The sequence below is a fragment of the Aythya marila genome, assembly GCF_965140915.1.
Source record: "Aythya marila genome assembly, chromosome: 2".
Taxonomy (NCBI): Eukaryota; Metazoa; Chordata; class Aves; order Anseriformes; family Anatidae; genus Aythya; species Aythya marila.
Genome location: NC_139043.1, coordinates 134,907,628 through 134,924,153, shown reverse-complemented (window position 1 = coordinate 134,924,153; position 16,526 = coordinate 134,907,628). Strand labels below are relative to the sequence as shown.

Here is a 16,526-nt window from a genome sequence, read left to right as displayed (position 1 = left end):
AAATGGATCAGCAGCATACAATAATAAGTTACACCACTAGTCATATAGGGAAAAACATCAAGGCTATCACAGCCAGCCAAAGCTGGAAAAAATTATGACCAAATATTGAGCGCTTGAGTGCTGATCTGGACAATGAAACAGCTGTTTCATCTTTGCTCACTGAAATCAAGCCTGATGTTGCTGTTGATGACGCCCAGTACAATCTTGTCAGATTTTTGGCAAAAGATTTCTGGTTAAAAGAATGCAGAAGATGAAAGATCAACGTTGAAATAGATGGAAAAGGATCATCAAGATTTGGGTTTTAGCCACAGACTGATGAGGAAATTGTGGCTTGGGAAATAGCAGATGACAAGAGCACCACAGCTGTACGAGAAGATGAATCTGATGGGAAAGGAGACATTGCAGTCAAGTGTTTTCATAAGCATTTCATCACAACAACCCAAAAAGCTGGCAATGAAGTAGCATGCAGTAAAGCTTAACACACCTACTTGGGAAGGAAGCTTTACAGTTATTAATTGGTAGTCTTATAAAGAAGATAAAGAGCACAACAGAGATATGGAACTACAGCAGCATTTATATGAGGCTCCTTTACACAGAAGAATACTGTAAACAGAGGCTTCCCACAACAGTCAGGAAAATGCCTTCTACTAGAAAATATTAATCATTTTCTACACAAGTCATCAACAACACATGAATCGCTATCGGCTCTGTCCTGAGTAATGGACAACTTTTCTGAATTCCAGAAGTATAAAAAATCACCCAAAATGATTCAAGTCGAAGCTTCTGTTTAAATACAAATCTGTCTTCACATAATACATAAGATGACAGAGTTTACACTCAAAAAGTAAGCCCAATGTTATGACCTACAAGAGAACTCAGTTCGGGGCTACAGCCTTAAGGTACTTTGTTTTTGCAGTCAAAATCAAAATCCTATTCTATTCTGGAATATTGACCACAGTTTTACTGATGCAATAATATTTTGTGTGTATTACACAATGAACACTAGATTAATAATAATTCATGGCACCTGAAATAATTTATTATTTCACCAGTGAGTCTGAAGAGTATGCAGGCACATGAAGAAGATTGGGAATGCTTTTGTCGTGGTTTTGGCTGGGATAGAGGTCATTTTCTTTGTAGAGACTTATATGGTGCTGTGTTTTGGATTTTTCATGAAAGTAGCAGTGATAACAAACCAATGTTGTTGAAGAGCCGAAGACTTTTCTGCTCCTTGTGCTGCCCTGCTAATGAGGGGGCTGGGGAATGGGGGCATGTTCAGAGCGATGATGTTTGTCTTCCCAAAAAACTGTTAAGCATGATGAGCCCTGCTTTCCTGGGAATGGCTGAATACCCGCTTGTCAATGGGAAGCAGGGAATGAATTCCTGGAACCAAAACATTATAAATAAGGTTAAAAATGAAGCACTGGTCTGTGAAATGTTGAGCTCAATGCAGAAGCCCCAACACAGACATGGGTTGTCATCTGTGAAATGAAACCAAACCCAGACATCCCGTTAGTGTCTTCTCCGTGCACACAGACTGATCTGTACACATGCAATAGCTTACAACCAGCAAGCAGAAAGTGAAATTAATGAAGTCACTGGAATGGGTGCAGATGGAAGTTCTACTCGAGACATGATTTTTGTGAATATGTAAGATCACCGTCACGCAAACATTTTATCTGCCTCTGAGAAGAACATTAACTTATCCTGCAGGACAGTTCAAGCTCTGGCAGCTCGAATAGCAAGGGTCTACCTTGCTCACCTTGAGCCAAGCTTTAATAGCAACTAATCACAGTTGCTGTCTGGCCACAGTTACATTTCATTGTTTTGGTTTCTGACAGCAATAATATAAGAATACACCTGTATTGCTTCCGAAAGCATTAGACATAAGGCCCAGTTTCTAGTTAAAATTAACCAATTATATTGTTTCCTAATTAAAAACATTAGGCAAGCTTAACCTCTGGGGCTCGCAAAAGCAGCTTCATTCGCAACAGATGAACTTGAAAATTCATGTGAAATTCTGTGACTTCAGCTAGAAATTTCAGGTATGCTCAGAAAAAGCGCTTCTGCCTGGACCAAAGATCAGCCACTGGTTGATGAGCTGTAATCTTTCCAAACTTACGTGATAGACTTACGCCAGCCAAGAAGCCCTACATCTTCATCATTTGATGAAAGCACTTTCACGGGTACTTTGAAGTACCATATAAAAGGTTCTAGTCCCATGTAGCTCCAGCCCCTTAAGCAAGCATTAACTTCATTCCTACAGCCTTCAGAAATGGTGCTCCTTGTTGTATGTGAAGACAGATCCAAATAGGCATAAGCATAATGCTTTTTGCCTATCAGAAATCTAAACTTACCACAGTCTTAGAAACCTTGATGCACCAAGAAGATAATTATGTCTAATTTAGAAACATGCTTGCTTTTATCAAAACCTTTCCTGCTATTTATCAAGGTAGAAGAGAAAAACTAGAACTAAAGTAGGGCAACATAGTTCTACCCTCAATAGCCAACTTTGCTACAATATGCAAAAATCTCTAAGTTTAGGTACCGAAACTCACCCTTATATTGTGTTATTTTTCACTGGCATTCATTATCAGAAGTGTTTGGCTCTTGAAGACACAAAGATCTGCAATATTCCAAAAGACACCTTGAGTAATTCCTCAAATTACAGGAATTACATGTTCTAAGTGAGTGTACTGACCGTCATAATGACAAAACTACTTCTTAGGCAAACATTGCAGAAAGACCTCTTGTGCAAACCACTTGAGTGAAGAATTACCAAGCCATAGAATCAAACAGTTCAGTTGAAAGAGGCTTACAAAGATCATTGAGTCCAAGATGGGATCAAGAGTTCATAAGATCCTGAGCACACAGTTAACTTCCCATACAGCAGTGGCAGGATTTTATAATACAGTATAATTCCAAAAATAATGGTAGAAAAAGGGCAAAAGGAGTAGAAAAAAAGTTGAGGGGAAAAAATGGATGAAGTCGAATTGCTACAGACCAATTCTCTAATCTACCTACCCAGATAATGGAAAAGTCTTGTTTTTGAATTGGGATATAAAAACTTCCATGGCATAGACGTTGATGAAAAAGGAGAAATTTGGATTTGGGAATCGTATAGGTATATTAAATTCCAGTGCTTTAAAATGATGAATCTGGAAGAGGAGCAATGTTGTTTCCTTCACTGCTCCTGTACATGACTAAGGATGTTCTCTGTGCACTGTGGTTTTTAGATCTATTCCATTTCTGAAACACTTATTAGACAGTAACACTCACACATGCTTACAGAACAGCCAAAGAAAATGGCAGAAACGTGCAGCCATATACATTCATATACAAAGAGATATGTGTAGGTATACGTTTTTGATAGTTTCAGTCTTCTCTGTGATGATTAATTTTAGTGAAATGATTAATGTAAAAAAATACAGAAAAACAGTAGAGGCTTTACAGTATTATGCATTTGAGAAAAACGTGATTACATGCACTCATATTTTCACTGCAAAGAGTATCATATATCTGATGTTTCATCAAAGTATAGATAATGCTTTTTTGCCAAGGAAAATAAAATCTTTAAATATTTATTGGTGTAAAGCTAAGTAAGGGCTTTTATAAGAGAGTAAATATGTGATAAAAACACCACTGATTTACCAAAATGAAGAACGCCATAAGTGAAAACATCTTCAAATAATAGTCAAAATAAAATATTAAATTGCTGGAAACAATGACACTAAATGCAGCTTTTTTTTTTTTTTTTTTTTTTTTTTAAGAGGAAGGCAATATAAAGATATAGTAACCAACATATGTACAAGAAGTCACTCTATATAGTTGCATCTTTCCTGCTTTCCTGAATTCTGTTCAAATTAATCTTTCTTAAGGCATTAAAAAGCATATCTATTCAACAGGGCTTTCAAGAAACACAAAGGTTTTAGGTAAGCATATGTTACATAATCTGAGTTAAAAAACTAAACTGTTAAAAAGCAGCAAGTAAGCAACTGGTGCACATACTACATGAACACAGCTACTGCTGGCACACATACAGCTCAGCTTTACCAAAACAACCTATGCAGAATAAAGTATTTAAGAACAAATGAGCACCAATTTTGGCTGACATATACAAGAACATTTCAAAGAAAAATCAACTCTAAAATATCTATGCCAGTTTAAGCCCTGTTTAAAATCTAGCATAGGTTCATCAATCATCAAGCAGGGTATGGAAGATATCTATTGAATTTGCTGCTCCAACTTCACGGATTATTGACAGTTATTGAAAAAAATGTTGGTAACAAAAACTTATTTCAGAAAAGTCTAACAAATTCAGGGAACCAGAAATGTGATTATTTTTAACACCCAAATAATCTAAAATATGTGATTTTTATATGGAGCATATGGATGGAGTGCAACGCATCTGGCATATACTAATTTGCCTTTGAGCAGCTACACAGAATATATATAAATCAGAACAAGTACCTTTTTATCAGGCTTCTTCTTAATGTTTTACTTCTGAAAACATAGATCTTAAGAGCACAACGTTGTATAGTGTATTTCCAAAGCCAGTGATAATTTTCTGATTAATTTGAAGTGAACCATGCAATCAAAAGGTCATTTTTTTTTTTGAAGTCACCCATGTTTCCAATATAATACTCTTTAGAAGTACTGATATCTTTAAATCTTTCTTAGTCCTTCCATTTTATACAAACTGTGAAGTAATATAATACAGCAGATATTAGTACATAAAATTTACCATTTAATAACTTTCTCCACAATATTATTTATCTACTCTTCAGGTTTTGAACTGAAGGAAAGCAAAATCAAAAAGGATATTTTTTAAAAATTTATTCTTTCAATATTAATTTAAAAGTTTAAAAAAAAAAACACAAAAGTTTAAAATTTTGAAGTTGAGAATCAATCTATTAAACGTCAGAACTGTTACACAGTGGATTACTATCAAGATGTCAAGATGGTATGACGAATTCACTCTTTTTAAACTTACAAAAAAATGATAAAGTTCTGGTTGTTGGATTTTGGCTTTTTTTTTTTTTTTTAAACTAATTATTTATTGTACATATTGTGACACAATGTTCAAAAAGTGCTTAATTAAAACACCTCTCTCAGATGTCTTTAGCTAACAAGTCCAAGATGAAGGATTTTGAAAATCAGTTTTGAACTTTAAGTTACAGTACTTTGATTTATAAACTTTATTCCTTGCTCTGCACCAGGTCTCAAGTTATTTCAGCTCAGTATTATTGAGGAATAAATTAATATAACTAAATCAATTCCAACAGCTGCTGCCACTTCCAACAATATAGTATCTTGGGTGTCCTAGGGTTTTTTGTTTTTAACACATTGGCCTGCAAAGCCTTCTGATGTTGATTACTACACACTGTATACACAGTACAGTGGTCCAAACAGGAAAGGTATTCTACCAGTACTGTCTTTTTCTAGACAGAGCAGCATGCAATGCTTGCTACGCTGCATATCTGGAAGACCATCAGCTGATGAAGTGAAAACACTCTCATGATAACAAGTACCTTTTCCTTAACACATCCTGTTAAACATTTTTTTGTTTTTTTTTTGACCCAAGATGACTATTTTCTTCTGTTTACATGTTATTCAGGGTATTAAGTCTGAAATCTATATAAAACAGTTCTGAAAAATGCAAGTATTATGCAGTCCTTATTAGTCCTTATTAATATTAACTTCCCGTGTTCAGTTGAGTTTAGAATAGGAGTAGAAAGTCCTAAAACAAAACAAAACAAACAAACAAAAACAAGCTACAATATTTCCTTGTAATATACGCTAATACAAAGTCAGGAAACGCACAAGCAGAAAGGTTCAGTAATTGAATGCCTTTGTCACCTCAGTCTTTACTAGCAAAATGGCCCTTTAGATATCCCAGATTCCAGAAGGGAAGACTGAAACAAAGAAGATGTGTCACCCTTCCCGAAAGAGGATCAGATCAGAGAATACTTAATCAAATTGGACATAAGAATGTCAATGGGCCCTGGTGGGAGGCACCCACGAGCATTGAGAAAGCTGGCAGATGTTACCACAAGGCCACTCTCAATGTTCTTTAAATGATCATGGCAACTGGGAGAGCTGTTTGAGGACTGGAGAAAAGCAGATGTCACTATCGTCAAGAAGAATCTCAAGGAGTAACCAGGAATCTACAGGCTGGTCAGCCTCAACTTGATCCCCGGGAAGGTGATGGAATAGCTAATCCAGGCATACGTAGGACAAGTCATCGGGAGTAGTCAGCATAGATTCTCCAAGGGGAAGTCATGCTTGACCAACTTGATGGATGAGGGGAGAGCAGTGGATATTGTCTTCATGGACTTCAGTAAGGCTTTTGCCACGGCCTCCCACAAGATCCTCAGAGACAAGCTGATGAAGTATGGGCTGCATGAGCAGGAAGGGAGGTGGATCCAAAACTGGTGTAATGATCAGGCACGAAGTCTAGTTGCAGGCCAGTAACTAGCCACGTAACCATGGGGCCAATCCTGGGCCCAATCCTATACAGTGACTTCATTAATATTCTGGATGATGGGGCAGAGTGTGTAACCTCAGCAAGTTTTCAATTGACACAAAACTGTGAGGGCCACACAACCATTCATAGGGACCTGAACAGGCTGGAGAAATGGGCTGACAGGAAACTCATTAAGTGCAATGAGGAGACCTGCAAAGTCCTGCTCCTGGGAAGGAACAACCCCAGGCACCAGCACAGGCAGGGGGCCACCCAGCTGGGAAGCAGCTCTGTAGAAAAGGACCTAGGAGTCCTAGTGGACACCAGCTGAACATGAGTCAGCGATGTGTCCATGCCACTAAGAAGGCTAATGATATTCTTGTCTGCATTAGGCAAAGCATCACAGCAGGTGGAGGGAGGTTGATCCTTCCCCTCTATTCAGCAGTGGTGAGGCCACACCTGGAGCACTGTGTCCAGTTCTGGGCTCCACGGTACAAAAAAGACATGGAAATACTGGGAAGAGTCTAATGATGGGCCACGAAGATGATCAAAGGTCTGGAGCACCTCTTATGAGGAGAGGCTGGGAGAGACAGGACATTTCAGCCCGGAGAAGAAAAGGCTCAGAGGGAATCTTATCATTATATATAAATAACCGAAGGGAGATTGGAAAGAGGATGGAGCCAGGCTCTTTTCAGTGGTGCCTGGTACTGAGACAACAGGCAACGAGTACAAACAGAAGCACAGGAGCTTTCTGTTGAACATAAGGATGCACTTTTATTTATTTATTACTGTGAAGGGGACTGAGCACCGAACAAGTTTTTTTATTGAGCAAGACCCTGTACAACTTGCTGTATTAAGTAACAGGACTACAGACTTCACACATGAGAAAATTAAAGAGCGTGCCTCAAGTTCAGTTTAAAGAGATGTTCGAGATGTTAATTCTATTCCTGATTAAAACAAACTTCAGCAGCATTGACTTTTCTGTATCACCTTCTACAGAAAACATGCTGCATGTTATACTATACAGCATGCAAATAGGAAGTAGGACATACTATTACAAAATGTTTAAGCAGATACACTTTCCTCTATTACTAAAAAAAATTACAAAATGTAAGCTTGCAACAAACATTAAAATAAGCACATCAAAAGCACACAACAACTCTTTTGTATGTGTTTTGTATATATTAACTTATTTTACCTCTGCCAAACTTAATAAGAAGCGTTACTATTTTGAGATTAAAAATCCAGTTATGCTCCCTCCAAATAGTATTGTATTGACCTATGTCCAGTATCACCAATTAGCTAAGAGGTGATAATGGACAAATCTATAATGTAGAAGAGACTTAGTTTACACAATGCTTTTACTTCAGCAAAGAAACTTAAGAACCCTAAAATATGTTACTAGTAGCCATGGGAGAAATTCAAAAGCAGTTCATTGAAGCATTAAGAGAGAGTCTCATGGATTTTTAGACTGCAATATTCTCATTGTTTCTGTTCTTCAAGTGGCACAATGGAAAGCTTATAGAAGCATGTTGAAACTCTGGACGATTATAAAAAAAAATGAGTTACATTTACATCTATTTACCCTAGAGCACTGACCATATAGTCACAACAGCAACCACACAGATTATTATTCAAATGTGTAACAGCATCCACATTTTGGCATGCATAGTCACTTTATAATAAAAGGTAATACACTAAAATGCCATTCATTGAAAGCATCTGGCTCCAGATATTCCATTGTATTTTAAAAATTATGCAGAAGCCTAAAAAAGGACCAGTTGTATTTCCAAATTTCCTGTTGTGTTGGTTTTTTTTTTTTTTTCCAAGTTTTAAATAAATGTGAACAAGAATGACCTATACAACTCGAACAATATACATAGATAGCTCACATGGAATTGTTGTGCATCATTAAACAAACTTCCAAATTCTAACATTTTCTTTAAACACTAAATTCAGTCTTCTGCAAACAGCTGTTGTGTGTATTGTTCCTAAAGACAGAAAACTCTGTATTGGAACAAGATAGAAAATTTCCTTCTGACAAGACTAGAAGAAGCAGGAAACCTTACTGTACTCTTAACTAATGATTTAAAAATGTCTCACTTCTAGCCAAGATATATTAAGAACCTGTTTATATTCACTGCTTATTGTGCCAAACTTAACTTTTTATTTAAATAGCATCTTTGTACTTCCATTTTTTTACCCTTATTCAGACTTAAAAAAAAAAAAAAAAAAATCATTTATAATTAATCATTAATTTTCAGACACTATCTAAGAACATATCAGGACATCTGACTTACTGTAGTAGATATTACATAGACAAGGCTAAAGAGTTTATAACCTATCTGTACAAAATAGACTGGGTAGAGGAGGGGACAAAACTAACAACCATTTAAAACTGGGTAACATAGTGGTTTCAGATGTCACACTGGTTTGACAGTGGGTAAGCAAGGTGCAGAAGTAGACTAAACAAGAAACCAACAAAAATAAATGAAAAGGGGTAGTCCTCATTGGGCTGAGTTTGCCCCACACACCCCAACACCATATTTCCATTGCTCTGTACCAGCTGAATAAAATCTCAATAAGGCCAAAGGCAATTACATTTCTTCATGGCTGTATCACATTAATCTTAAAGGAGAGACAGCACGGCTTCATGGAAAAAACATTGAAAATTTAAGTGCTTTATGAAAATGTTTTGATGTTATGCTTCTGTCCTACCTCATTTCAGCTTAACTAAGTTAAAAAGGTTCTGATATTTCTGTTTTCATGCTTTCAGACAAAACTACACCAACACAGTTTCACTACAAATAGTGAGTATTTCAGTAAGCAAGCTCACTGACAAATTGGCATTGGCAAATTGGAAACTTAAGAGTCTCAAAGTAATAGTTAAAAGGCAAACAAATCTGAAGAAGTTCAGGTACTAAAAGGCATACTTGTCTCTGGGAACACAGATAAACCCAGCTGTACCCTGTGTGTAGTAAGTTTACATGGCAGTAGTTGTGGTCCCAAATTTTTAGCTTGATTTACTTTATCACACTTAAAATGTTATGACATGATAAGATGCACAAATGGAACAAAGCATACCAAAAGATTTTATGACTACATGTTCAGATAAAACTCACAGTTTAGACTTACACAAAATGGGAGAAAAAAAATGTATATAATAGACATTAAAATTTGAAATATGTTAACATTTAAAATCTTTCAATCACACACAGAACTTCTAAAATTATTATTTTTTCCTGTTGCAATTGTGTAAGACTGACAGTTAGAGGAAGAAAAGAGTTTTATCGATTAATAACATTTTGATGATAATGTGCTTGAAAGCGTCATGTTTTAGAATTATTTCATTAAATGTTCAAAAATCACGATGGTTGCACAGAGCATTTTGCTACACCAGACTATGGTAACTCAACCTTTTCCAATAAACATTATACAAGGCTATAAGTTTGACTAGAATCCTTAATCTAGAATAATTACAATATTATTTAAAGAAAAAAAAAAGTATTCTGTTAATATTTTAATAAAGGTATTGTATCTTTTCAAGTTTCTTCATGGCTGCCACAGACACTGTCTTTTTTTTTTTTACTTATATATGCAGCAAATTATTGCAGTTATACTAATGGTGGAACTACTGCCATGTTGACAGATTTCTAAATTCACATTTAAAACCATTTCAAATGACCAAGCAACTCAAGCTAGTAACACTAGAAGCATGAAACTAATTTTACTTAGAAATTGAATAGAACAACTTTTAGGAGGCTGTATAAGCTAAGGTCACAAATTCCACAAATAAATAAATACATGAATGGAAATTAACCAGTTTAATTAATTAATCACTGTTGATCAAGACCATGGAAAAGAAGTTTTCTAATGTAGTCACTAAACTATTCTTATCTCTCGGTATAAAAAGGCAGTTGAACCACTGTTTAACTGAAGATTACAAACATTAATGTTAAGGAAGGTCTTTTATTTGAACATTTGTCATTTATATGAATATTTGAACAGGTTGAATTAAATTTTGGAAAGATACATAACAGTATTGCAAAAATACATTAATGGTCCCATTTTTTTAAAAAGAGTTGTATCTGGAAATACCTAGTCCAGTTATGATGCAAGAATTAAGAAAAAATTCAACACAATTTAAAAGCGCAAAGTTATTAAAATGATAAAATAGCAATTGACACATTGAATTTTATCAGATGGTGTTGTTGCAGAACGAGCTTAATTGGACTCGAATGTTTGACAGTTACACATAACAAGGTCATTTACACACAAGACACAGAAATGTTTTCAGATCATAATAATCCCATAATAATGGCCATTTCAAGGGCCAACTATGAAGCTTGGTTAATGTGCACAGTGTTCTGTATATTGGCAGTGAGACCCGCAGTGAAAGATTCTTGTGTTGGCCACTTAATAGTTGATGACTTAGAACTGAGAGAGCACATCACGCTCAACAAACCACTCACTTGATCAGTTATGACAAATTTAAGGTTTAGAATACTCTATTGGTCTGCCAAACAACAGTGAAAAAATAAGTTCAGAACCAGGCAAAAAGTTTCCAGATTGTTTCCAGGTCAGGAGTCCGCAGGATGAAAGTTAGGATCAAGAATACTTCAAAGCAAGCACTGTGCCATATATACCCACAGCCTTAACTTCCTGTATCTCTTCCAAGCACTTTGCATGCAAATATGTATTTTGACATTATATATGGAATCCATTGCAGCATTCAGTTGTATCAAGTTATGACCTGCATGGTTCATCTCCTATTAAAATCGGTTTTAATAAGAGTAGTGATTTTTCTGTAACAAAATTATGTAATTATTTGATAGACCATCCCAAATGACTAAAACCTAACTGATCCTAAGCAAGGAGCATCAGAAAACACACTCTCTTTTCTTTTACTTAAACACTGTAAATGAAAACGCTGAGAAACAAGAATTTTAATACGCAAGATTTGACATGTTAAATAAATAAAAATCGGATCAACACTATGTGCTGCAAACTAAAATGAACAGGGCAACAGAAAAACATGTGGAACAAAAATGCACTACTGGTAGACATGCAAGAGAAAGTTTTCCCTCTCTCCACTCCTTTAACTCTAAGGATACATACCTGCTGAATGTGTCTACTGGGTCGTTTCTGAGGCTGGTAGATAAGCCAAGTATAAAGCACTGGATCAACATTAATCGCTAATCCTTGTACACTGGACAACAGTACTGCACCTATACACCATGGAAAAGAAAATAGAATACATTTTGAGAATATATACATTAACAGAAAATAATAACTGCCATATAAAGAATCTCCATATATATTATTTTTTTCTTGCCCATACATCTCCTTTGATGCAGACTTTTGTTTGGACTGTACTTCAGATATATTTACTCACGTAAGATTTCTACTAAGAGTAATAATTACCACATACATTTCAATAACTTTCTGAAAATGAGAAACTTGCCAGCACTGCTATTCTTAGAGACGTGCACATACACACAAAATGCAGAGAACTGCTTTTTGATGTTTCTTGTTTCTATTTTTTGCCAAGAAAAACTGTTTTCACAGAAATCGAGCACGTAGCAATACACATAACACCTTTACTTGGATTCTCTGCCAACAATACAGTTATGCAAGAAATGAGTCAAATGCCCCTTGACACAAAGAAAGGAATATAATACATGACTGTATGACCTTCCTCCACCCCCATACACACAGAGAAAAACCTGGTTTAGGACACTGGATTCTTTTTTTTTTTTTTTTTTTTTATCTCTTTTAATAAAGATAGTTCTACTCTAGGCTAGTGTTCTGCTCAAGACAAACATTTTCTGTTTTAATGCAGTCATAAATACTCTTTGGCAGACTTGCTGGGTAAAATATGGCAAAATTTTCAACTCTGCTACTGTTGTTAGTCTTAGTATTGTGTGCTTTTAGAGTTTTAACCTAAGTTTTACAGTACGTTTTGTTTTCTTTAAATCTGATTTTTGAAGTTGTAGGATTAAAAGGTAGGGCTACTGTAGCTTCATTTCTTAAAAGTAAACTCACAGTTTACATATGCTTGTGAAGAAACACCTACATGGGAAGCACTGAGGCATAAAACAGGAGAAAAACTGTTCTCAGTAACTAGAAGTCTTAACATACCACAATCCAGACACCCTCAAGCCCAATTTAAGAGGCACTATTTCATTTCTGATTGCATTAAAAATCTAACTGCACATTAATTTAGTGAGACTTTTCTGTAAATAGTATATTGTTATTCACTGAAGTTTATTTTTTGTGGCAGAAACTGACTGAGCTGCAAGATGCAGAAGCAAATAGATTAATAGAACACAAAGATAGTGATTGTATTGAAAAAGTACAGCAAGCATTGTTAAGTAGATGTCTTTTTGTGCAAGTTTTGCAACTTTGTAATGAATAAATAAATGAAATTAAATATTCCAATAAATAATGAAACACATTCAAAAAAGAAATCCTAGCTACTGGAAGGTCCAGTCCAAGTTCTATAGAATGACAGTAGTTTTACAATTCTAGAAACCATGTTAGTTCCAAATCAATTAGTTCCAAAGCAATATCGAATGTATTTACTCTGAAGTATATAATTAAGCAGCAATCTGAGTTTAATAATAAATTTAAATCCAAAAGGTTTATCACACAATTCAACATATTTTCTAAAAAACTGAGAAACCATATTCCTCAAAACATAATACATCACAAAAATAAACAAAAAAGTAAATAAGTTCTATACTTATTGTAGAGAACAAAATCTTAAAACCTGCTCAATTCCAAATGGCAGAAGTCCAATCAAACTGGGGCTACGCAAGCAAAGACTGACAAGTACAATGGGAAAATGGCAGTCAAGAAATACACAAAGATAAATCACCAGCCTAGCACAGGCTTGGAGTTGGAACACACACTGTGAGGAACTCCTATACTTAGAATAGTCTTTGTGATCTGATGGTTTTAAATGTCAGCAATAAACCTTAGAAATAAATCTGCAATTTAAGGCAAAGCTGATGTTGAGCATAAAATAAAAGGGTAATGTGCAAGTAAGAACAGCAGTGAATGTGTCTTGCAGCAGGATCTGGAGGAAACTAGAAAATGGAAGCAGAAGGTAACAGATTGATAAAAGTATACGCTACAATCATTAGCTTTTATAAGATACTTGGATGCCAAAATGAGAGAATCCTGCATCTTTAAGAGATACTGCCTGTTGTCAGCAATACTTAATGAAAGGTTTAATGTATGTGATATGACAAGTGGGAGTCAGAGACCTCCCAAAGAGTGAGGAATAAAGTCAGCCTACAGGCAAAATCAACAGAAATCCCATATTTACAACAGACTCTTGAAAAAAAAAAAAATAGTGTTACTGTAGCACATGCTGCTAATTACTCAATTTAGTTTCTTGTTTACTGCAAAAAATGAGCTAAAACTAAGATGTTCAAAACACTTAAGCCATGCTTTGAACTGAAACTATCTTTTAACTTCCATGAAGTCACTATCACAACCCCATAAAACTTTAATGTAAGGTAGAATGGAGAGCAACATAGTTTATTTTTCCAGTTGTCTTTTGTCATTGATAGCTTGCATCTGGGGAGAAGAAAAAAAAAAAACACCTAACATACAAGTAGTTAGATAAGCAGTTGCACTATTTGACTTTCAATGTGACTGCAAGGTAATTCTGGCCTCCTACCAAGCCACTTCTGTCACTCTGAATTACCAAAATTTACTGCCATGTTTGCTGCTCAGCTGCTCTGTTCACAGAGCAACGTAATCACCTATATAACACTGTTATCTGTGTAACGGCTCTCCTCAAAATAAGACACTAAATAATCAAAGAAAATATTCTCAGATTTATCCCCCCCCCCAAGCTTAAACTTGAGTTTTCATTCCAAGAAACAAGAAGCCTCCTCCCGACCCCCCCCCCCAGTTTCACGGCAATCTCTGTGGGAGAACCAAGCTGTAAGTTGGCAGCAGGCTCCTTACATGGTTAAGAAAAAAAAAAGAATAAATTAATTGTTATTTTCTCTCTGTCAAGATGCAACACTAGAGTTTCCTGGATTTCATTAAGATTGTGGTGAACTTTCTTTTCTCCCCTCCCCCTTTTCTCCTCCTAATTAAATTTACATTTCAGAAAAAAAAAAAAAAAAAAAAAGAAAAAGCAGACCTTAGATCCATACCATACTAGGTTTCGTTTTCAGATCCCAGCTCTTGCCAGAGTTATCTATTACATCTCTCTAGAAAACGGCTTAAAAACAAGATCGAGCCCAACACCACGCACAATCTTTGCACGTTTGAGAGAATTTCCTCAATGTCGCCCTGGTGTCACGGGCCAGGTGCAGCTAGGCAAAGAATTTCTTTCCTGCCCAACTTGTGCCTGGCCCTGGAGGAATGAACCCAGGGAGGCAGCAGGCGGGCAGGAGGACAAGCAGGAGACGGCTGAGTACAGCTGCGCTCTCGCCCTGCAGATGAGCTTCTCGATGAGTTTCCTTGGAGGACGACAGCTGTGGCTACGGCACTCGCTTTCCTGAGGCTTTCCTGAAGGCCTGGGGGCCCGCAGGGGATAATAACCCAGGGCCTCCTGCAAGGCCTCCTACATCTGGGCCCACTCTGCTGCCACCTCCTCCTGCCAGAAGTACCCAAGTAAAGGCTGCCTGGGAGGAGAGGGGCCCTTAGCATGGGGTTTCTAGTCCTCCCCTTCACAAGGAGAAATTCAAGCATGTAAGAAAGAAGTGTGTAACCTCGCCTCTTGTGAGGCAGCTGAGGTAGAAGAGGATGCTTGGGGAATGAGGCTCCAGAGAAAGGAGGCAGGAGGTGAAAGGAGGAGTGGTGAAACAGAGCAGAGTCAAGGAGCAGGGTGATGGTGCCGAAGGATGCTCAGCGGTGAGTGAGGAACAGAAAAGGGCTTCAAAAATCAGAGCCAGAAGAAAGGAATGACAGCAGCAGGACAGTGAAAGGAATGACGAGGTGAAATAGTGTTTGGGGAACGAGAAAGGAGGTGGCAATGCCTGGAGCAAACAGCTGTTTGTTTGGAAGAATAAGAACCTCATGAAAGAATAAACTGCATTACTGAGTCATTCTCACCATTGTGGTGGAAAAGATTTACTAGGAAGAGTAGACAATAATAGGTCAGTCAGAAATTTAGTTGTTGAAACTCAACATTTAATGCAGCAGCAATAACATATACTGTAACTCGCTTGACATTTAGAAGCAGCCTTGCTATTTATGTGCAGAAAAAGGTATTTTATCTCCGCAACAGTAAAAGATCATCCCAGCAGTGGTCTTTCTAAATTCTGCTGTGTGTATGCAGTACCTAAACACATCTAGATTGCTATTTACAGTAAAAACATCCAGTAAAACATTGCAGATAGTCTCCTATAAAATGAACTGAAAAACCTTTACAGGAAACTAAAATTTAAGTTAATGCACAGTTTATATTGAGGAGGGATCACAAATATGAACAAAGGGAGTGATCTACAAGAAAAACTAATTCTGACAAGTTTTGTTTATTTTTAGTAACTAGGTAACTAAAGAAAACATTACACCATCTTGCTATATAAACGGCACCATGAATTATTTCAGCATTGAGCTTACAACTCCCTCCATCTCAGGACATGTGAATGATAAGCAGGTGCTGATACAGGTCAAAGTAGCACTGTGAGTTTACTATCCAATTATTTTAAAGGATAGCAGAAGAAATACTCTTTTTTAACTTCTCTTATTGTTTTCAAGGGCATTTCCACTCAGGCATATTGTTAAAATGCAGACCTATGTATTGCACAGAAATGAAAAGTTCTTTTTATAAGAAGTGTATAGGTAATTAGTTCTCTCTGCTAGTTGACTCAGAACAGATGCACTGTAAATCACTAAATGTGGAAATATCTAACTCTGTTTAATTTTAGCCTGGGAGTCAACTAAGGGAAAAAGAGTGCTCTTTACTACTCTGCTCACTGCCAAAATGGCTCACTTATCCACATTCCAAACAGGCTTTACCAATTAGCTATCCCATGGCACCACAGCCATTTTCAGTTACATCCCAAGCTGAAGAATGAGAGCTGAAGTAGGA

General features: G+C 36.5%; 1 protein-coding gene across 4 annotated transcripts in view; it reads right to left on the bottom strand.

Annotated features, from left to right (window-relative positions):
* Positions 1-16,526, bottom strand: part of VPS13B (vacuolar protein sorting 13 homolog B) — a 460,107-nt gene that overhangs the window by 250,301 nt on the left and 193,280 nt on the right. For all 4 annotated transcript variants that reach the window (XM_082753129.1, XM_082753131.1, XM_082753130.1 and 1 more), the window contains exon 20: positions 11,582-11,691. In XM_082753129.1, coding sequence (XP_082609255.1) covers positions 11,582-11,691 — 110 coding nt within the window. The remainder of the gene's footprint in view (positions 1-11,581; positions 11,692-16,526) is intronic.